General features: G+C 61.5%; 2 protein-coding genes across 2 annotated transcripts; both read right to left on the reverse strand.

Moving 5' to 3' along the window:
• Positions 1–2439: 2439 nt before the first annotated feature.
• LOC148051651 (SUN domain-containing protein 5-like) lies at positions 2440–8403 on the reverse strand. The gene is made up of 11 exons (XM_087735475.1): positions 8121–8403; positions 7786–7870; positions 6951–7018; positions 6280–6341; positions 6038–6078; positions 5691–5784; positions 5032–5107; positions 4331–4443; positions 3553–3720; positions 3103–3192; positions 2440–2571 (listed from the first exon to the last, which is right to left on the reverse strand). The coding sequence occupies exons 1-11, from the start codon at positions 8401–8403 to the stop codon at positions 2440–2442; spliced, it is 1212 nt and encodes a 403-aa protein (XP_087591601.1).
• Positions 8404–12017: 3614 nt separating this feature from the next.
• On the reverse strand, positions 12018–17981 carry LOC148051652 (SUN domain-containing protein 5-like). Its single transcript, XM_087735476.1, has 11 exons — positions 17699–17981; positions 17364–17448; positions 16529–16596; positions 15858–15919; positions 15616–15656; positions 15269–15362; positions 14610–14685; positions 13909–14021; positions 13131–13298; positions 12681–12770; positions 12018–12149 (listed from the first exon to the last, which is right to left on the reverse strand). Exons 1-11 carry the CDS (start codon positions 17979–17981, stop codon positions 12018–12020), a joined length of 1212 nt encoding a protein of 403 aa, XP_087591602.1.
• Between the last annotated feature and the right edge of the window lie 3945 nt (positions 17982–21926).

The following is a 21926-nucleotide window of genomic DNA, read 5'->3' on the forward strand; positions in this document are numbered from 1 at the left end:
CTTTGCTCTCAACCCACGGGGCAGCTGCTTCTGCCAGCGTTTCTCCTTTCGGAACCGTTTTGTACGCCAAGAAGAAAAACCCAGGAAGAGGCAAGACGGGCTTGTACGAAAGGAGCTGATTTTCTACAAGCAGAACACCATTGTTTTAAATTCCTACCCCTCCCCTCCTTTGCTAGAGCCAAGATCAGAGGATCGTGTGGGATTATTCCGCATTCCTTCTGCCATTCCGGGTGGTTTCTTCGTGTGAAAAAGAAATGCATGTATGGTACTTCATCCCATTTACCCTCCCGCCTGCAAAGTACCATCAGTTGTACTACAGTAGTATATCTTAGAGTTCCATTCTTTGGCCATTTTTCCTGATCTTCGAGACTATTCATTGGCCACCAATTGTCACCATATTCTAGAAGCTGTTTTCGAGTGAGAGGCTCCCCTCCCAATTTCCTCCAATGTTTCAAGATACGGCCTAGGGGAGATCTTTTCCGAATGCCCCCTTCCGCAGAGGGCTTAGTACCCGCCATCAGAGATACGGCAACACCAAAGAGAGAAACCATCACTTTGCACAAACTAGTCAGAGGCATTCCCCAGAAGGGGACTCGAACCCCTAGATTACCGTCAGTGGGACTCCAACCCACCCCTTTGGCCAAAGGTTTCCAGACACAGCTGTCCTAGGGACTTTGGCCCGATAGGATCCAATCCTTCCCTTAGGTATCTTTACAGGCCAACCCTGCGAGGCCTTCGCCGCGCCTGACGGGCAGGCAACCGCCCTTTCAATCCGAAAAGGAATGCCTTTACCTTGCCAGGGGTCCTGCTCAGAGCTCTTCGGTCCGCGCTTCGGAGGTTCTTCCCGAGAATCCCTCGGAGCCGGCTGGGGGTCCTGCGATGCCGCGGATGCGTTGAGATTCAGAAGCAGAGTCCCATCTGGGTCGCCCAAACTGTCACCGAAATGGGGAATCAACCTCTTCACAGCAATGTAGCATCGAGAAGCAGGCATTCTCTTTATTACAGCGCTGGATGCACGGGGGATGGTCCCACCTAAGGTGCCTACCGTCATGCAAAGCTAATGGGCAAATTGCCCTTTCTGCTTAGCTTTAGAAACCATTTGCAGCAGCAGGAGAACCCCAAAAGCAAGCGGGGATGCCCACTCCCCAGCCCCATCTCTCAGGAACCCCTTGGCAGCCTCCAGCACCCCCCAGGGAATGCTCCTGCCACCCTGACCCCCTCCCAATACTCCCTGCTGTTAGACAGCTGCCAGGAAGACGGGCTTCTAACCCTCCCCATCCCTGGAATCCTTTGGAGGAGCTTTCCGAGTGGCTGCCCGCGATGTCCTTAGCGGAGAAGGCGTTGTAGCCCAGGACACGATGCCCATGATAGCAACAGCGGGAGGGAACAGCCAAGTGTTGCAAAATGCAGCACTGGGGGACCGAGGGGCCTCGAGTGTTAGATGGGGGAGCCCATGACGGGAACAGCGCAAGGGCTGCAGAACCGCACAGCCTTTCCGGGAAGCCCAGAGACGGTGGTCCGTCAAGAGGAAAGACGGGTCGGGGTCGTCCCAATGCCAAGGGGAGAATAACCAGGGGCCAAACGCTGGAAAATTCCCCGTCGACACTAATCAATGGGACACAAAAGGAGCCCCGACAGAGAGCAGCGAGCTCTAGAGCGGGGACGTTGATGGGCCGAGGAACGGGGGGGTTTCCCACAGGCCACTCAGACAGGCTCCCCACACCCCTTTCACAGAAACCCGGGGGTAACCGACAAACCGACAGCCGGGATGCTGGGAAGGTGCTAGGCCAAACGGTTCCGTCTGCTCCTGCGGCCCCGCCGTTGGGAAAGTAAGGGAGGAGCTCCCAGCCCCCGGCCCTGGCAGCCCCGAAGAGCTGTCCCAAGGCTCCTTGCTGGGCCCGCAGGCCGTGCCTGCAGTCAGCCCTGTTGCCATGGCAGCGGGGCAGAGGGGGCGGGGCCAGAAAAGGGCGCTGCACTGGCTGGTGGCGGGCCCTGCCTGTCACTGCCTGTCGGGTGCCATTGGCTGAGAGGCCAGGAAGAGGGTGGGCGGGCTCCGGGGAGAGCTCCTGCAGAGCCCGCTCGGGGGCGGGTGGCCGGCTCCCTGTGGTAAACTGCAGCCGGGCCCCTCTGCCTGCCCTGGGCTGGTGCCACTTGCGGAGCCTCCCGGGGTGGCGGGAGAAGGAGCGGTGCCAGGCTGGGCCTCTCCTCTCTGGAGTAAACCTTAGGAGTGCTTACTGCCTTCCTCAGGTTGAAGAAAAAATTCAGGAGAAGTCCTAACGCTTCCCACACGCTCCCGCCCTCCCCCAAAGGGCCTTCTTGCGCACCCCGCTTTGGAGACAGATCTGCTGCACCAATCTGAAGTGCCACATCTTTTTTATTTTTTTCTTCCTTCCCCTTCTGCTGCTCTCTTCTCTATGCCCTTCTCTTTTTCCTCTGGTTTCAGGCGAGGCTTTCGGGTTTTGCCATCTTCCCGTGAACCTGCACTCGATAAATGCAGGTGTACGCTGGGTTTCCCCAGTTGCTCTTCACCAGAAGTTTGACACGGGCAAAGGCTCTGGGAAGCGGCGCGTTCTGGCAAGAAAAGCGGGAAAAGGAAGCGGGGGTGTTTGTTAGGAGCGACAATGCGATGAAGGTGTCTCCCCCTGCCAGCCCTGCTCCTGCTCAGGAACGAGCTCCTGAAAGTGGGTGGGAGCGGTTGCGGAAAGCCGAGGCTCGCTGCTGGTACCGGGGCTGCTGGGGAGGCTGGGGAGACGGGAAGGGGGAAGGCAGCTGGCAGCCTCTGCATGCCGGCCCTGCTGGGGCTCAGCCTCCCTGCCCTCTGCCCGTTCCCTCTGCTGCTTGCTCCGTGCTGGCAGAGAGGCCGGGGAGGTGCTCCTGCGCGTGGGGCGGCTGCTGTGCAACCCCACCAAGCTCCCGCTGTCTGCTCTGCCTGCTTTCCTCCTGGCAGGCGTGAGAGCACGGGGAGAGAAGGGGCACGCTGTGCTGGGAGGAGAGGACACTGTCCCTCGGCCCAGGGAGAAAGCCTTCACGCTCTTCCTGCCATGGACTTGCAGGCAAACCTGGTTTGCTCCCCGGCACCTTGCCCCTGCGCGTGGACCGTACCTTCAGAGGGAAGGTCTGCATGGGCTCCTTTGCCACGTTGTACGTGAACGTCCCAAGGAGAGTTTCCTCTTCTCCGTCCGCATCCACTCCCTCAGGGGCAAAGCAGAAGGAGAGCAGCTCAGACTCGTCCCCACAAAGAGGGGACGGAGGTGCGGGATCAGCCCTGCTATCTCCCCACCCTCTCCTGGGGCTCTAGCAGTAGGCTAGCACTCGCTATGGTGGAGCTCAGTCTCGGCCTTGACTTCTGCTCAGGAACCCTGAGGTGCTTGTCCCGAACAAGTCTCAAGAGGGATGAAACCCCTAGAGGCCTTGAAGTGTCCCGCTAGGGCCGTGCAGTGCTCAGGAGAGAGCAGGACGCAAAGCTCAGAGGACACACAAAAGCAAGCAAGACGCTGCCATGGCTTTCCCCCAGGGCCAGATCCCCGCCAGAAGCGCCCAGCAGAGACTCACAAAGACAGCGACGTCTCTGGGGGCGCTGGTGACGGTCCCATCTGGAGAGACTTCTTTGGAGATGTGCTGCACAGTGACGGCAGTCAGATGGACGCGTGCTGGCAACCTGATGACCACCTGGCCCTGATGCCCTTGTAAAGGCCAGCAGTTTCCTGGGGAAACATCCGGCTGCAAGCAGAACGCGAGAGCAAGGAAGAGTGAGAGAGTGTTGGGGCCAACACAACGGCGCGCGTAGCTTGAAGCGTAGGCGCCGTTGTGTCCGTGGGGTCTATTTTGGCTTGCAAAGGAGGCGCGTGGGAGGAAATGGACAGAAGCAGGAGGCCTTCGTCCCTGCCTGACTGAAAGGGGGCCCTCAGGATTATGGATGGGGCAGAGGAGAACAGCGGTTCTGAAAGCGTCCCAGTCAGGGCCTAGCAGAAACACCTCTCTGCCCAGTGGCTCTGCAGGGCACCCCCCACCTCCCGCCTGCCAGCCCCAAAAAGGCGCTCTTAGGGATGGGCGTGGAAACGGGGTCACCAGGGAGAAAGTCTTTCACCCAGCTGGGGCAGAGCACTGTGGGCGAGGTGCAGCAGTTTGGCTCCGTTCAGCTCCATTCCCCTCCGGAGGGGAAGCGCTGATTGCTAGCAAGCCCAGCCCTGTGTTGGAGCTTTGCTTTCGGGAACCTGAGCAACACTGTGGGCTTGAGCAGTGCCACTGGAGCGAGGGGAGAGCCCCTGAGGTCGGTCCTCAACTTCAGAGGGAGGCAGGAAACCTTCCCTGAGGAGTTCTGCTAGGATACCTGCAAAATAGTGTCGGGAGGGTTGGCAGCGCACGAGAGCCACAAAAGCCTGTAGCCCCAGGTCTCTCTGCAGATGTAGGTCTCGGAAGTTCTCTGCATGTCGATGGTGGCACCTGGAAGGGAGAGAGAGCAGGTGACTACTGGAAGAGGCCACATTCTAGGAGCACTCGGTGCTCCGACAGTATTTCTGATGCTGCCGGCCAGCTCCACGTCTGTCCGTCCTCTCCTCCTCCCCACGCTGCTGGGGGTGCCCAGCTGCACAGGGGAATGACGGCAGCCACGTGCCTGGTGGTGACTGCGTCTCTCACAGCGCCACGAGGAGAAGGTCTGAGGGTTCTGGGAGACGGCGGGCGCCCACGTCAGTGACAGCAGACCAAAAGTGAGGGCTTGCGGCATGGGCAGCAAAGGATGGCCCAGCCATTCCCTCTTCGAATGCAGCGGAGAGGAAGAGAGCCCTTCCAAGAGCACGGGAACACGGGCGGGGGCAGCGGCGGAGGCACCCGTGCGGAGGCCCCTGTGCGGAGGCCGAGGGCAGGACTGGGAGGGAGTCTGAGAGAGCCACTGTGCCACAGCCTTGCTCTTGGACCCCAGGAAGCACTGAAGCTCCCCCACTTTGGAGAGCGGCGCCCGGAGCACAGGCTTCTTTGGGGAGTGCTACCGGCAAGCGCAGGGCAAGGAGACTGGGCTGCTTGTGTCCATACCAGAGCTTTTCAGGGCCCAGTCAGACATCTCGACGGAGACTTCCAAAGCCATGTGGGACGCTGCCTGGTTCACTTCCTGGGAACGCCATAAAGGAACACAGAAAAGGACCACATCAGCGGGCAGTTCAGCGTGGCTGCTAGCGCCGGCAGAGGCAAAGGGTCAGTGTCAGAAAGGCAAGGCAAGCCTTGTCCACAGAGCTGCAAGACTCTCTGCTGCTGACGTGAGCCACGAGGAGTGAGGAAGAGACTCTGTGTCCGCGGCCACGGCCATGGCCGCCAGGTGGGCTGACGAGGGTCCCCACGCCCTCGTCCCCACCCTCCACGCTCTGCCCGTCAGCGGGGAGATGGGCTCGGGCCCTGCAAGCGACGGCTGGCCCCGTGAGCGTGCCTGGGTCTCATCCCTGCCTCAGGAGCCCAGCCAGAGGAGCCAGAGTGCCGGCGTGCCAAGGGAAGGCTGTCGGGAGTCCTGTGCTGCCTGAAGCAGCCTGCTTAAAGTGGGCCTGGAGAAGGGCCTGTGCAGCGCAGCAGCTCACCCAGCAAGGCCCTGGGGCAAAGGCTGGGTTGCTGCAGTCAGCAGCGCGACCCCACCAACAAGCCCAAGGAGTGCTTTCTCGGGGGTTCTGCCCAGCCAAGCCTCCTTCCCCAAAACGCAGCATCACCTTTGCCCTGCTGATCTCTGCCCTCAGTTGAGCCACCTCCTCCGTCAGAAGCTGCATCTTCTGGCTATGCTCCGCCAAGGAAACGCGAAAGTTCCTGCATGACAGGAAAGCAGATCTTGTCAGAGAGCGGCCCGTCCCCTCTGGGGAGCGTCTCAGCTCGGCAAGAAGGAGAGACACGTGTGCTTTCCCTGCTTTGCGCGTGCTTCCCTTCCACACCAGTTTGAGCAGAAGGCAAAGGCAGGTAGGAGGTATGGGAGCCCTGGCTGTTAGCAAAAGGAGTGCAGGGAGCACGAGGGCGGCTGACGCTTCTGCACAGAAGCAATTCCAGCTCCGGAAACGTCTCTTACCGCAGGGTCTTCAGGTCTTCTGCAGACGCAAGTGCCAGCTCCTGAAAGGGAAAAAGGCTCGGTTCGAGCATCCGCTACCAGAGCCGCCGGGGCTTCCCAGGAGAGGCTTCCCTAGGAAGACTCGGCACAAGCTGCTGCTTCTTTGGGTCAGCCTGCGTGGCAGCAGGAGAGCCCGTGATTTCTCCAGCCGCTCTCAGCAGTGCTGTGTTGCAGGAGGTGCCTGTGGCAGAGGAGTCACCGACCTCTAGCAGTGCCTTTGTCCGCATTGTCCACCCTGGCAGTGAGGTCCCGCAGTAAACACCAGCTGCAATTCACATCATCAAGAGAGAGTTATTTTACTGGGGTCGCTAGCGATGCCTGCAGTGGCGTTGTCTCCTGCCTGTTGCCTTAGGGGTGGGGCAGCAGGTGAGCTGAGGAGGTGGGGAAGGTGGGGTGCGGAGAGAGGACGCGCCTCTGGCCGGAAGCCATCGGCCCAGGCTGGAGGGGACTGCGCAGCCGTGAGCCTCAGGTGTGCTCAGTGCCCCAGAGCTATTCCCCGCTTCCCCTCGCTGCTTCGGGGAGCCCCGAGACCAGGCTGCATGGGCTAGGAGAGGTACCTCCCCATGGGTCCCCCTGCACGGCCCCTCCCCTCTGGGAATCCCCACTTCAGGCTTGGAAGTAGCTACGCCCTTCTCTCGCGGACCTGCAGACTAAGCAAGCCCTGTGGTCCAGTGGCCAGAGCAGCAGCATGGCTGGGAGGCTCCCAGTCTTACTGGCAGTCCAAAAGGCAGTCCCAGTGCAGGCCGTAGTCGGGAAGCGCTTGGGCCATGGGAGTTTCCGCCCAGAGCGGCCCAAAAGGAAAGCTGGCCAGCTGAAAGCTGGCATGCAGCACAGCCTGGCTGTCGCTCTCAGGTGTCTGCTCATGCAAACTCACCAAGAGCCACGGGGAGCCACAAGAAGACGACGTGGAAGATCCTCTTCTTCTGCAGGGCCATCTTTTGCCTGCAAAAGAGGAGGGAGTCCTGTGGCTGCCAATGCTCCAAGTCTTGGGCAAAGCCCTCCCCCGGTGGAGTTGCCTTTTCAGGCCGGAAAGCCAGCCTTTTGGAAGCCTCCTGCTGCCAGAGAGCTGCCAGAGCAGCGCCCAGGAGGAAGACGATTTCTGTCCACACCGTTCAACACTGCCGGCAGATCTCCCCCAGGGGAAGGGCTCCAGAAGCAGCATCCCAAAGGGACTGAAAATTATGCAGGGAAGTAAAGAGGCCGAGCAAATGAAGACTGCTTTTCAGCAGTCTTTCTGGTGGGGACCTTGCTCTCTCTTGGGCTGAGAAAGCAGGCCTGTTCTCACTTGCGATCACACAGCTCTCTCTTAGGGGTGTTTTTCCGCAGAGCTGGGAAGCGCAGGAGCCTTGTCTGCCTTTCCTGCCAGAGCCCTCCCAGACCTGCGCGGTCACTTGCCAGAGCTGGGGAAAAGCCTTCCCCTGCGGAGGCTTGGCTCTGCACCCGAGCGTCTGGCTACGCGGCAGTTTGCCCTACCGCAGCCAAAGTGTGGGGCTCTGGCAAATGCGTGGGAGTGAGACTGCCGAGGGGCTTTGCTCTTGCCTCTCCCTGAGAACGGCCACAGCACGAGCAGCGCCCCAGCTTGGGTGCCCGACTGGGAGCCCTGGGCTGCTGCCCGGGGAACACCCTCTGCTCTCCCCTTGGCTTGCACCGGCCCTCAGACATCCCCTTTCTCTCCCCCGTCCACAGCAGAAACGTGATGTAATACGTACACGGCGGAGATGCACGTCCTCAGCAGACGTCTCCACGGGGAGAGAAGGTCGCCTGCCGGATGGCAAGTAAGGCTGAAGGCTGTCCCTGCGCAAGGAAAGCAGAGAAAAGTTAGGCCTGCCTCTTGAGGTCTCTTCTCTAGGATGCCCAGCCCCGCGTGTCGCAGCTGCCTGCGGGGAGGCGGGCACCGTGTCCGACACACTCCCTCCCTGGGGCAAAGAGCAGGGCAGCCTGCACTTCTCCTGCCGCCTGTGACGTTTGGCCAGAGCTCCAGCGCAGCGCAGCTCTCCAAGTTCAGCCCCGAGGAGGTCACGGCAAGCAGCAGTGCTGAGCTTACTTGCAATTTCTGTGGCCTTGTCGCGCCACTTGGCAGGCCCTTGAGTGGCTGAGCCGGGAGCTGACATGGAAGAGAGTATCCCCAGCTCCACCTCCGTGCCGAGGTTCCTGTCGGAGGAAAAAGACAAGTGCCCGTTGCCCACCGTCCCCACGCCGCGGGAGCCGAGGCGGGCAGGAGTAGCCTGAGCGGCGGCCCTTGCCAGAGGACGGGCCGTCCCAGCAGCAGCGAGAGAGGCCAGCACAGCTGGGCTGCTCCCAGCGGGCCCCCCCTCTCCTTTCCCCATCCTTTGCTTTACAGGCCTGCAGTGGGAGCAAGCTGGCAGCAGCAGACCCGCGCCTCGGGAAGCCCAGCCGGCAGCACAGCGCGATTCTCAGCCCGTCCCTCCCTGCTCCCCGGCCCCTGGCCCCAACCTGCCCCGCGGCAGACACCTCCCAGTGGCCGTTCGCAGAGGGGGCACGGGCTGCTGTCCCCCGCCACGGCCCCCCCCACCTCTTCCCTGGGCACTCCCAGGTCTCCCGACCCCTCTCTGCGGCGCACAGCTGCTCCCATCAGCCAGGCAGGATCGCGCCTCAACGTCCCGAGGGGGCCAGTCTCAGGCCCCAGGGGCTTGGCCTCCCCGTGCACCAAAAGCGCCCCGTGCAGCAGGGCTGGGCTCTGACCCTGCAGCACGAGGCTACCGCCTCCCCAAAAGCCCCTGCTGCACGCTGCCTTTTGGCTGGGAGAGTGAGGCAGGCTTTCCGCCGAGACCCGTCCCCACAGAAGGGGGCTTCGCAAGCCACGGGGCTCTTCTTCAGAAAACTTCTGTCGGCTTCCCCAGGCTGCTCCGCACCGCGCTGACCGTGCTAGGCCACGTCCCTGCTACCAGCCCAGCCTGATGCCCCGGGCAGATGCCAGGCTTCGTACCTACTCGTCTGGCAGCGGCTCGGCCCCGCTGCCTCCCCTGCCGGCTGTTGGCCAGCCTCGTTCCCCAAGGAGCCTTGGGAGGGCCCTTGGCGTCTTCTCTCGGGGGCCTTGCTCCTCGCCATCTCTGGGCAAAGGCAGGCGCCCCGCTCCGCTCTTCCCCCTCAGCCCCAGCAGTGTGGCCTGCCCAGGCAAAAACAGCTCCGGCAGCAGCCCCACGCTGCCCCACAGCAGGAGCGCGCCTGCCCAGGGCAAGAGCCACACGGCAGCTGTGGGCTCCTTGCCCGCGCGCCACAGGGCTATGCGGGCGGCCAGCTCTGACCTCACAGTGGTGGCTCTGACGTCACACTGGGGCTGCCCAGGGCGCAGCAGGCCGGGGAGACCCGGTGGGCTCCCCTGGGGCAGCACGGCTCTCCTGGGCGGTGGGAGCCCATGCCTGTGGGCCCCCCGAACCCTGCCACGCTCCCGTGCCGGGCGGCTGCCTGGCCTGTGCTGCCGGGCAGGCTTCCAGCTCTCCTGGGCATCCCCGGGAAACCAGAAAGGCTGCTGGAACGGGGGCTTTGCTCTCAACCCACGGGGCAGCTGCTTCTGCCAGCGTTTCTCCTTTCGGAACCGTTTTGTACGCCAAGAAGAAAAACCCAGGAAGAGGCAAGACGGGCTTGTACGAAAGGAGCTGATTTTCTACAAGCAGAACACCATTGTTTTAAATTCCTACCCCTCCCCTCCTTTGCTAGAGCCAAGATCAGAGGATCGTGTGGGATTATTCCGCATTCCTTCTGCCATTCCGGGTGGTTTCTTCGTGTGAAAAAGAAATGCATGTATGGTACTTCATCCCATTTACCCTCCCGCCTGCAAAGTACCATCAGTTGTACTACAGTAGTATATCTTAGAGTTCCATTCTTTGGCCATTTTTCCTGATCTTCGAGACTATTCATTGGCCACCAATTGTCACCATATTCTAGAAGCTGTTTTCGAGTGAGAGGCTCCCCTCCCAATTTCCTCCAATGTTTCAAGATACGGCCTAGGGGAGATCTTTTCCGAATGCCCCCTTCCGCAGAGGGCTTAGTACCCGCCATCAGAGATACGGCAACACCAAAGAGAGAAACCATCACTTTGCACAAACTAGTCAGAGGCATTCCCCAGAAGGGGACTCGAACCCCTAGATTACCGTCAGTGGGACTCCAACCCACCCCTTTGGCCAAAGGTTTCCAGACACAGCTGTCCTAGGGACTTTGGCCCGATAGGATCCAATCCTTCCCTTAGGTATCTTTACAGGCCAACCCTGCGAGGCCTTCGCCGCGCCTGACGGGCAGGCAACCGCCCTTTCAATCCGAAAAGGAATGCCTTTACCTTGCCAGGGGTCCTGCTCAGAGCTCTTCGGTCCGCGCTTCGGAGGTTCTTCCCGAGAATCCCTCGGAGCCGGCTGGGGGTCCTGCGATGCCGCGGATGCGTTGAGATTCAGAAGCAGAGTCCCATCTGGGTCGCCCAAACTGTCACCGAAATGGGGAATCAACCTCTTCACAGCAATGTAGCATCGAGAAGCAGGCATTCTCTTTATTACAGCGCTGGATGCACGGGGGATGGTCCCACCTAAGGTGCCTACCGTCATGCAAAGCTAATGGGCAAATTGCCCTTTCTGCTTAGCTTTAGAAACCATTTGCAGCAGCAGGAGAACCCCAAAAGCAAGCGGGGATGCCCACTCCCCAGCCCCATCTCTCAGGAACCCCTTGGCAGCCTCCAGCACCCCCCAGGGAATGCTCCTGCCACCCTGACCCCCTCCCAATACTCCCTGCTGTTAGACAGCTGCCAGGAAGACGGGCTTCTAACCCTCCCCATCCCTGGAATCCTTTGGAGGAGCTTTCCGAGTGGCTGCCCGCGATGTCCTTAGCGGAGAAGGCGTTGTAGCCCAGGACACGATGCCCATGATAGCAACAGCGGGAGGGAACAGCCAAGTGTTGCAAAATGCAGCACTGGGGGACCGAGGGGCCTCGAGTGTTAGATGGGGGAGCCCATGACGGGAACAGCGCAAGGGCTGCAGAACCGCACAGCCTTTCCGGGAAGCCCAGAGACGGTGGTCCGTCAAGAGGAAAGACGGGTCGGGGTCGTCCCAATGCCAAGGGGAGAATAACCAGGGGCCAAACGCTGGAAAATTCCCCGTCGACACTAATCAATGGGACACAAAAGGAGCCCCGACAGAGAGCAGCGAGCTCTAGAGCGGGGACGTTGATGGGCCGAGGAACGGGGGGGTTTCCCACAGGCCACTCAGACAGGCTCCCCACACCCCTTTCACAGAAACCGCGGGGTAACCGACAAACCGACAGCCGGGATGCTGGGAAGGTGCTAGGCCAAACGGTTCCGTCTGCTCCTGCGGCCCCGCCGTTGGGAAAGTAAGGGAGGAGCTCCCAGCCCCCGGCCCTGGCAGCCCCGAAGAGCTGTCCCAAGGCTCCTTGCTGGGCCCGCAGGCCGTGCCTGCAGTCAGCCCTGTTGCCATGGCAGCGGGGCAGAGGGGGCGGGGCCAGAAAAGGGCGCTGCACTGGCTGGTGGCGGGCCCTGCCTGTCACTGCCTGTCGGGTGCCATTGGCTGAGAGGCCAGGAAGAGGGTGGGCGGGCTCCGGGGAGAGCTCCTGCAGAGCCCGCTCGGGGGCGGGTGGCCGGCTCCCTGTGGTAAACTGCAGCCGGGCCCCTCTGCCTGCCCTGGGCTGGTGCCACTTGCGGAGCCTCCCGGGGTGGCGGGAGAAGGAGCGGTGCCAGGCTGGGCCTCTCCTCTCTGGAGTAAACCTTAGGAGTGCTTACTGCCTTCCTCAGGTTGAAGAAAAATTCAGGAGAAGTCCTAACGCTTCCCACACGCTCCCGCCCTCCCCCCAAAGGGCCTTCTTGCGCACCCCGCTTTGGAGACAGATCTTCTGCACCAATCTGAAGTGCCACATCTTTTTTATTTTTTTCTTCCTTCCCCTTCTGCTGCTCTCTTCTCTATGCCCTTCTCTTTTTCCTCTGGTTTCAGGCGAGGCTTTCGGGTTTTGCCATCTTCCCGTGAACCTGCACTCGATAAATGCAGGTGTACGCTGGGTTTCCCCAGTTGCTCTTCACCAGAAGTTTGACACGGGCAAAGGCTCTGGGAAGCGGCGCGTTCTGGCAAGAAAAGCGGGAAAAGGAAGCGGGGGTGTTTGTTAGGAGCGACAATGCGATGAAGGTGTCTCCCCCTGCCAGCCCTGCTCCTGCTCAGGAACGAGCTCCTGAAAGTGGGTGGGAGCGGCTGCGGAAAGCCGAGGCTCGCTGCTGGTACCGGGGCTGCTGGGGAGGCTGGGGAGACGGGAAGGGGGAAGGCAGCTGGCAGCCTCTGCATGCCGGCCCTGCTGGGGCTCAGCCTCCCTGCCCTCTGCCCGTTCCCTCTGCTGCTTGCTCCGTGCTGGCAGAGAGGCCGGGGAGGTGCTCCTGCGCGTGGGGCGGCTGCTGTGCAACCCCACCAAGCTCCCGCTGTCTGCTCTGCCTGCTTTCCTCCTGGCAGGCGTGAGAGCACGGGGAGAGAAGGGGCACGCTGTGCTGGGAGGAGAGGACACTGTCCCTCGGCCCAGGGAGAAAGCCTTCACGCTCTTCCTGCCATGGACTTGCAGGCAAACCTGGTTTGCTCCCCGGCACCTTGCCCCTGCGCGTGGACCGTACCTTCAGAGGGAAGGTCTGCATGGGCTCCTTTGCCACGTTGTACGTGAACGTCCCAAGGAGAGTTTCCTCTTCTCCGTCCGCATCCACTCCCTCAGGGGCAAAGCAGAAGGAGAGCAGCTCAGACTCGTCCCCACAAAGAGGGGACGGAGGTGCGGGATCAGCCCTGCTATCTCCCCACCCTCTCCTGGGGCTCTAGCAGTAGGCTAGCACTCGCTATGGTGGAGCTCAGTCTCGGCCTTGACTTCTGCTCAGGAACCCTGAGGTGCTTGTCCCGAACAAGTCTCAAGAGGGATGAAACCCCTAGAGGCCTTGAAGTGTCCCGCTAGGGCCGTGCAGTGCTCAGGAGAGAGCAGGACGCAAAGCTCAGAGGACACACAAAAGCAAGCAAGACGCTGCCATGGCTTTCCCCCAGGGCCAGATCCCCGCCAGAAGCGCCCAGCAGAGACTCACAAAGACAGCGACGTCTCTGGGGGCGCTGGTGACGGTCCCATCTGGAGAGACTTCTTTGGAGATGTGCTGCACAGTGACGGCAGTCAGATGGACGCGTGCTGGCAACCTGATGACCACCTGGCCCTGATGCCCTTGTAAAGGCCAGCAGTTTCCTGGGGAAACATCCGGCTGCAAGCAGAACGCGAGAGCAAGGAAGAGTGAGAGAGTGTTGGGGCCAACACAACGGCGCGCGTAGCTTGAAGCGTAGGCGCCGTTGTGTCCGTGGGGTCTATTTTGGCTTGCAAAGGAGGCGCGTGGGAGGAAATGGACAGAAGCAGGAGGCCTTCGTCCCTGCCTGACTGAAAGGGGGCCCTCAGGATTATGGATGGGGCAGAGGAGAACAGCGGTTCTGAAAGCGTCCCAGTCAGGGCCTAGCAGAAACACCTCTCTGCCCAGTGGCTCTGCAGGGCACCCCCCACCTCCCGCCTGCCAGCCCCAAAAAGGCGCTCTTAGGGATGGGCGTGGAAACGGGGTCACCAGGGAGAAAGTCTTTCACCCAGCTGGGGCAGAGCACTGTGGGCGAGGTGCAGCAGTTTGGCTCCGTTCAGCTCCATTCCCCTCCGGAGGGGAAGCGCTGATTGCTAGCAAGCCCAGCCCTGTGTTGGAGCTTTGCTTTCGGGAACCTGAGCAACACTGTGGGCTTGAGCAGTGCCACTGGAGCGAGGGGAGAGCCCCTGAGGTCGGTCCTCAACTTCAGAGGGAGGCAGGAAACCTTCCCTGAGGAGTTCTGCTAGGATACCTGCAAAATAGTGTCGGGAGGGTTGGCAGCGCACAAGAGCCACAAAAGCCTGTAGCCCCAGGTCTCTTTGCAGATGTAGGTCTCGGAAGTTCTCTGCATGTCGATGGTGGCACCTGGAAGGGAGAGAGAGCAGGTGACTACTGGAAGAGGCCACATTCTAGGAGCACTCGGTGCTCCGACAGTATTTCTGATGCTGCCGGCCAGCTCCACGTCTGTCCGTCCTCTCCTCCTCCCCACGCTGCTGGGGGTGCCCAGCTGCACAGGGGAATGACGGCAGCCACGTGCCTGGTGGTGACTGCGTCTCTCACAGCGCCACGAGGAGAAGGTCTGAGGGTTCTGGGAGACGGCGGGCGCCCACGTCAGTGACAGCAGACCAAAAGTGAGGGCTTGCGGCATGGGCAGCAAAGGATGGCCCAGCCATTCCCTCTTCGAATGCAGCGGAGAGGAAGAGAGCCCTTCCAAGAGCACGGGAACACGGGCGGGGGCAGCGGCGGAGGCACCCGTGCGGAGGCCCCTGTGCGGAGGCCGAGGGCAGGACTGGGAGGGAGTCTGAGAGAGCCACTGTGCCACAGCCTTGCTCTTGGACCCCAGGAAGCACTGAAGCTCCCCCACTTTGGAGAGCGGCGCCCGGAGCACAGGCTTCTTTGGGGAGTGCTACCGGCAAGCGCAGGGCAAGGAGACTGGGCTGCTTGTGTCCATACCAGAGCTTTTCAGGGCCCAGTCAGACATCTCGACGGAGACTTCCAAAGCCATGTGGGACGCTGCCTGGTTCACTTCCTGGGAACGCCATAAAGGAACACAGAAAAGGACCACATCAGCGGGCAGTTCAGCGTGGCTGCTAGCGCCGGCAGAGGCAAAGGGTCAGTGTCAGAAAGGCAAGGCAAGCCTTGTCCACAGAGCTGCAAGACTCTCTGCTGCTGACGTGAGCCACGAGGAGTGAGGAAGAGACTCTGTGTCCGCGGCCACGGCCATGGCCGCCAGGTGGGCTGACGAGGGTCCCCACGCCCTCGTCCCCACCCTCCACGCTCTGCCCGTCAGCGGGGAGATGGGCTCGGGCCCTGCAAGCGACGGCTGGCCCCGTGAGCGTGCCTGGGTCTCATCCCTGCCTCAGGAGCCCAGCCAGAGGAGCCAGAGTGCCGGCGTGCCAAGGGAAGGCTGTCGGGAGTCCTGTGCTGCCTGAAGCAGCCTGCTTAAAGTGGGCCTGGAGAAGGGCCTGTGCAGCGCAGCAGCTCACCCAGCAAGGCCCTGGGGCAAAGGCTGGGTTGCTGCAGTCAGCAGCGCGACCCCACCAACAAGCCCAAGGAGTGCTTTCTCGGGGGTTCTGCCCAGCCAAGCCTCCTTCCCCAAAACGCAGCATCACCTTTGCCCTGCTGATCTCTGCCCTCAGTTGAGCCACCTCCTCCGTCAGAAGCTGCATCTTCTGGCTATGCTCCGCCAAGGAAACGCAAAAGTTCCTGCATGACAGGAAAGCAGATCTTGTCAGAGAGCGGCCCGTCCCCTCTGGGGAGCGTCTCAGCTCGGCAAGAAGGAGAGACACGTGTGCTTTCCCTGCTTTGCGCGTGCTTCCCTTCCACACCAGTTTGAGCAGAAGGCAAAGGCAGGTAGGAGGTATGGGAGCCCTGGCTGTTAGCAAAAGGAGTGCAGGGAGCACGAGGGCGGCTGACGCTTCTGCACAGAAGCAATTCCAGCTCCGGAAACGTCTCTTACCGCAGGGTCTTCAGGTCTTCTGCAGACGCAAGTGCCAGCTCCTGAAAGGGAAAAAGGCTCGGTTCGAGCATCCGCTACCAGAGCCGCCGGGGCTTCCCAGGAGAGGCTTCCCTAGGAAGACTCGGCACAAGCTGCTGCTTCTTTGGGTCAGCCTGCGTGGCAGCAGGAGAGCCCGTGATTTCTCCAGCCGCTCTCAGCAGTGCTGTGTTGCAGGAGGTGCCTGTGGCAGAGGAGTCACCGACCTCTAGCAGTGCCTTTGTCCGCATTGTCCACCCTGGCAGTGAGGTCCCGCAGTAAACACCAGCTGCAATTCACATCATCAAGAGAGAGTTATTTTACTGGGGTCGCTAGCGATGCCTGCAGTGGCGTTGTCTCCTGCCTGTTGCCTTAGGGGTGGGGCAGCAGGTGAGCTGAGGAGGTGGGGAAGGTGGGGTGCGGAGAGAGGACGCGCCTCTGGCCGGAAGCCATCGGCCCAGGCTGGAGGGGACTGCGCAGCCGTGAGCCTCAGGTGTGCTCAGTGCCCCAGAGCTATTCCCCGCTTCCCCTCGCTGCTTCGGGGAGCCCCGAGACCAGGCTGCATGGGCTAGGAGAGGTACCTCCCCATGGGTCCCCCTGCACGGCCCCTCCCCTCTGGGAATCCCCACTTCAGGCTTGGAAGTAGCTACGCCCTTCTCTCGCGGACCTGCAGACTAAGCAAGCCCTGTGGTCCAGTGGCCAGAGCAGCAGCATGGCTGGGAGGCTCCCAGTCTTACTGGCAGTCCAAAAGGCAGTCCCAGTGCAGGCCGTAGTCGGGAAGCGCTTGGGCCATGGGAGTTTCCGCCCAGAGCGGCCCAAAAGGAAAGCTGGCCAGCTGAAAGCTGGCATGCAGCACAGCCTGGCTGTCGCTCTCAGGTGTCTGCTCATGCAAACTCACCAAGAGCCACGGGGAGCCACAAGAAGACGACGTGGAAGATCCTCTTCTTCTGCAGGGCCATCTTTTGCCTGCAAAAGAGGAGGGAGTCCTGTGGCTGCCAATGCTCCAAGTCTTGGGCAAAGCCCTCCCCCGGTGGAGTTGCCTTTTCAGGCCGGAAAGCCAGCCTTTTGGAAGCCTCCTGCTGCCAGAGAGCTGCCAGAGCAGCGCCCAGGAGGAAGACGATTTCTGTCCACACCGTTCAACACTGCCGGCAGATCTCCCCCAGGGGAAGGGCTCCAGAAGCAGCATCCCAAAGGGACTGAAAATTATGCAGGGAAGTAAAGAGGCCGAGCAAATGAAGACTGCTTTTCAGCAGTCTTTCTGGTGGGGACCTTGCTCTCTCTTGGGCTGAGAAAGCAGGCCTGTTCTCACTTGCGATCACACAGCTCTCTCTTAGGGGTGTTTTTCCGCAGAGCTGGGAAGCGCAGGAGCCTTGTCTGCCTTTCCTGCCAGAGCCCTCCCAGACCTGCGCGGTCACTTGCCAGAGCTGGGGAAAAGCCTTCCCCTGCGGAGGCTTGGCTCTGCACCCGAGCGTCTGGCTACGCGGCAGTTTGCCCTACCGCAGCCAAAGTGTGGGGCTCTGGCAAATGCGTGGGAGTGAGACTGCCGAGGGGCTTTGCTCTTGCCTCTCCCTGAGAACGGCCACAGCACGAGCAGCGCCCCAGCTTGGGTGCCCGACTGGGAGCCCTGGGCTGCTGCCCGGGGAACACCCTCTGCTCTCCCCTTGGCTTGCACCGGCCCTCAGACATCCCCTTTCTCTCCCCCGTCCACAGCAGAAACGTGATGTAATACGTACACGGCGGAGATGCACGTCCTCAGCAGACGTCTCCACGGGGAGAGAAGGTCGCCTGCCGGATGGCAAGTAAGGCTGAAGGCTGTCCCTGCGCAAGGAAAGCAGAGAAAAGTTAGGCCTGCCTCTTGAGGTCTCTTCTCTAGGATGCCCAGCCCCGCGTGTCGCAGCTGCCTGCGGGGAGGCGGGCACCGTGTCCGACACACTCCCTCCCTGGGGCAAAGAGCAGGGCAGCCTGCACTTCTCCTGCCGCCTGTGACGTTTGGCCAGAGCTCCAGCGCAGCGCAGCTCTCCAAGTTCAGCCCCGAGGAGGTCACGGCAAGCAGCAGTGCTGAGCTTACTTGCAATTTCTGTGGCCTTGTCGCGCCACTTGGCAGGCCCTTGAGTGGCTGAGCCGGGAGCTGACATGGAAGAGAGTATCCCCAGCTCCACCTCCGTGCCGAGGTTCCTGTCGGAGGAAAAAGACAAGTGCCCGTTGCCCACCGTCCCCACGCCGCGGGAGCCGAGGCGGGCAGGAGTAGCCTGAGCGGCGGCCCTTGCCAGAGGACGGGCCGTCCCAGCAGCAGCGAGAGAGGCCAGCACAGCTGGGCTGCTCCCAGCGGGCCCCCCCTCTCCTTTCCCCATCCTTTGCTTTACAGGCCTGCAGTGGGAGCAAGCTGGCAGCAGCAGACCCGCGCCTCGGGAAGCCCAGCCGGCAGCACAGCGCGATTCTCAGCCCGTCCCTCCCTGCTCCCCGGCCCCTGGCCCCAACCTGCCCCGCGGCAGACACCTCCCAGTGGCCGTTCGCAGAGGGGGCACGGGCTGCTGTCCCCCGCCACGGCCCCCCCCACCTCTTCCCTGGGCACTCCCAGGTCTCCCGACCCCTCTCTGCGGCGCACAGCTGCTCCCATCAGCCAGGCAGGATCGCGCCTCAACGTCCCGAGGGGGCCAGTCTCAGGCCCCAGGGGCTTGGCCTCCCCGTGCACCAAAAGCGCCCCGTGCAGCAGGGCTGGGCTCTGACCCTGCAGCACGAGGCTACCGCCTCCCCAAAAGCCCCTGCTGCACGCTGCCTTTTGGCTGGGAGAGTGAGGCAGGCTTTCCGCCGAGACCCGTCCCCACAGAAGGGGGGCTTCGCAAGCCACGGGGCTCTTCTTCAGAAAACTTCTGTCGGCTTCCCCAGGCTGCTCCGCACCGCGCTGACCGTGCTAGGCCACGTCCCTGCTACCAGCCCAGCCTGATGCCCCGGGCAGATGCCAGGCTTCGTACCTACTCGTCTGGCAGCGGCTCGGCCCCGCTGCCTCCCCTGCCGGCTGTTGGCCAGCCTCGTTCCCCAAGGAGCCTTGGGAGGGCCCTTGGCGTCTTCTCTCGGGGGCCTTGCTCCTCGCCATCTCTGGGCAAAGGCAGGCGCCCCGCTCCGCTCTTCCCCCTCAGCCCCAGCAGTGTGGCCTGCCCAGGCAAAAACAGCTCCGGCAGCAGCCCCACGCTGCCCCACAGCAGGAGCGCGCCTGCCCAGGGCAAGAGCCACACGGCAGCTGTGGGCTCCTTGCCCGCGCGCCACAGGGCTATGCGGGCGGCCAGCTCTGACCTCACAGTGGTGGCTCTGACGTCACACTGGGGCTGCCCAGGGCGCAGCAGGCCGGGGAGACCCGGTGGGCTCCCCTGGGGCAGCACGGCTCTCCTGGGCGGTGGGAGCCCATGCCTGTGGGCCCCCCGAACCCTGCCACGCTCCCGTGCCGGGCGGCTGCCTGGCCTGTGCTGCCGGGCAGGCTTCCAGCTCTCCTGGGCATCCCCGGGAAACCAGAAAGGCTGCTGGAACGGGGGCTTTGCTCTCAACCCACGGGGCAGCTGCTTCTGCCAGCGTTTCTCCTTTCGGAACCGTTTTGTACGCCAAGAAGAAAAACCCAGGAAGAGGCAAGACGGGCTTGTACGAAAGGAGCTGATTTTCTACAAGCAGAACACCATTGTTTTAAATTCCTACCCCTCCCCTCCTTTGCTAGAGCCAAGATCAGAGGATCGTGTGGGATTATTCCGCATTCCTTCTGCCATTCCGGGTGGTTTCTTCGTGTGAAAAAGAAATGCATGTATGGTACTTCATCCCATTTACCCTCCCGCCTGCAAAGTACCATCAGTTGTACTACAGTAGTATATCTTAGAGTTCCATTCTTTGGCCATTTTTCCTGATCTTCGAGACTATTCATTGGCCACCAATTGTCACCATATTCTAGAAGCTGTTTTCGAGTGAGAGGCTCCCCTCCCAATTTCCTCCAATGTTTCAAGATACGGCCTAGGGGAGATCTTTTCCGAATGCCCCCTTCCGCAGAGGGCTTAGTACCCGCCATCAGAGATACGGCAACACCAAAGAGAGAAACCATCACTTTGCACAAACTAGTCAGAGGCATTCCCCAGAAGGGGACTCGAACCCCTAGATTACCGTCAGTGGGACTCCAACCCACCCCTTTGGCCAAAGGTTTCCAGACACAGCTGTCCTAGGGACTTTGGCCCGATAGGATCCAATCCTTCCCTTAGGTATCTTTACAGGCCAACCCTGCGAGGCCTTCGCCGCGCCTGACGGGCAGGCAACCGCCCTTTCAATCCGAAAAGGAATGCCTTTACCTTGCCAGGGGTCCTGCTCAGAGCTCTTCGGTCCGCGCTTCGGAGGTTCTTCCCGAGAATCCCTCGGAGCCGGCTGGGGGTCCTGCGATGCCGCGGATGCGTTGAGATTCAGAAGCAGAGTCCCATCTGGGTCGCCCAAACTGTCACCGAAATGGGGAATCAACCTCTTCACAGCAATGTAGCATCGAGAAGCAGGCATTCTCTTTATTACAGCGCTGGATGCACGGGGGATGGTCCCACCTAAGGTGCCTACCGTCATGCAAAGCTAATGGGCAAATTGCCCTTTCTGCTTAGCTTTAGAAACCATTTGCAGCAGCAGGAGAACCCCAAAAGCAAGCGGGGATGCCCACTCCCCAGCCCCTTCTCTCAGGAACCCCTTGGCAGCCTCCAGCACCCCCCAGGGAATGCTCCTGCCACCCTGACCCCCTCCCAATACTCCCTGCTGTTAGACAGCTGCCAGGAAGACGGGCTTCTAACCCTCCCCGTCCCTGGAATCCTTTGGAGGAGCTTTCCGAGTGGCTGCCCGCGATGTCCTTAGCGGAGAAGGCGTTGTAGCCCAGGACACGATGCCCATGATAGCAACAGCGGGAGGGAACAGCCAAGTGTTGCAAAATGCAGCACTGGGGGACCGAGGGGCCTCGAGTGTTAGATGGGGGAGCCCATGACGGGAACAGCGCAAGGGCTGCAGAACCGCACAGCCTTTCCGGGAAGCGCAGAGACGGTGGTCCGTCAAGAGGAAAGACGGGTCGGGGTCGTCCCAATGCCAAGGGGAGAATAACCAGGGGCCAAACGCTGGAAAATTCCCCGTCGACACTAATCAATGGGACACAAAAGGAGCCCCGACAGAGAGCAGCGAGCTCTAGAGCGGGGACGTTGATGGGCCGAGGAACGGGGGGGTTTCCCACAGGCCACTCAGACAGGCTCCCCACACCCCTTTCACAGAAACCGGGGGGTAACCGACAAACCGACAGCCGGGATGCTGGGAAGGTGCTAGGCCAAACGGTTCCGTCTGCTCCTGCGGCCCCGCCGTTGGGAAAGTAAGGGAGGAGCTCCCAGCCCCCGGCCCTGGCAGCCCCGAAGAGCTGTCCCAAGGCTCCTTGCTGGGCCCGCAGGCCGTGCCTGCAGTCAGCCCTGTTGCCATGGCAGCGGGGCAGAGGGGGCGGGGCCAGAAAAGGGCGCTGCACTGGCTGGTGGCGGGCCCTGCCTGTCACTGCCTGTCGGGTGCCATTGGCTGAGAGGCCAGGAAGAGGGTGGGCGGGCTCCGGGGAGAGCTCCTGCAGAGCCCGCTCGGGGGCGGGTGGCCGGCTCCCTGTGGTAAACTGCAGCCGGGCCCCTCTGCCTGCCCTGGGCTGGTGCCACTTGCGGAGCCTCCCGGGGTGGCGGGAGAAGGAGCGGTGCCAGGCTGGGCCTCTCCTCTCTGGAGTAAACCTTAGGAGTGCTTACTGCCTTCCTCAGGTTGAAGAAAAAATTCAGGAGAAGTCCTAACGCTTCCCACACGCTCCCGCCCTCCCCCAAAGGGCCTTCTTGCGCACCCCGCTTTGGAGACAGATCTGCTGCACCAATCTGAAGTGCCACATCTTTTTTATTTTTTTCTTCCTTCCCCTTCTGCTGCTCTCTTCTCTATGCCCTTCTCTTTTTCCTCTGGTTTCAGGCGAGGCTTTCGGGTTTTGCCATCTTCCCGTGAACCTGCACTCGATAAATGCAGGTGTACGCTGGGTTTCCCCAGTTGCTCTTCACCAGAAGTTTGACACGGGCAAAGGCTCTGGGAAGCGGCGCGTTCTGGCAAGAAAAGCGGGAAAAGGAAGCGGGGGTGTTTGTTAGGAGCGACAATGCGATGAAGGTGTCTCCCCCTGCCAGCCCTGCTCCTGCTCAGGAACGAGCTCCTGAAAGTGGGTGGGAGCGGTTGCGGAAAGCCGAGGCTCGCTGCTGGTACCGGGGCTGCTGGGGAGGCTGGGGAGACGGGAAGGGGGAAGGCAG

The sequence above is a fragment of the Nipponia nippon genome, unplaced genomic scaffold (genome assembly GCF_047370975.1).
Source record: "Nipponia nippon isolate SJK-2023a ecotype South Korea unplaced genomic scaffold, ASM4737097v1 scaffold_59, whole genome shotgun sequence".
Lineage (NCBI taxonomy): Eukaryota > Metazoa > Chordata > Aves > Pelecaniformes > Threskiornithidae > Nipponia > Nipponia nippon.

Coding starts and splice junctions, on each gene's coding strand:
- LOC148051651 (XM_087735475.1), bottom strand. CDS start 8,403: ATGGGGAAAGGAGAGGGGGGGCCCGCTGGGAGCAGCCCAGCTGTGCTG. Junction 5,785..6,037: donor GAAGACCTGAAGACCCTGCG/GTAAGAGACGTT, acceptor CCTGTCATGCAG/GAACTTTCGCGTTTCCTTGG. Junction 3,193..3,552: donor CCAGAGACGTCGCTGTCTTT/GTGAGTCTCTGC, acceptor TTTGCCCCTGAG/GGAGTGGATGCGGACGGAGA.
- LOC148051652 (XM_087735476.1), bottom strand. CDS start 17,981: ATGGGGAAAGGAGAGGGGGGGCCCGCTGGGAGCAGCCCAGCTGTGCTG. Junction 15,920..16,528: donor GTGGCTCCCCGTGGCTCTTG/GTGAGTTTGCAT, acceptor TGTGAATTGCAG/CTGGTGTTTACTGCGGGACC. Junction 15,657..15,857: donor GGACAAAGGCACTGCTAGAG/GTCGGTGACTCC, acceptor TTTCCCTTTCAG/GAGCTGGCACTTGCGTCTGC.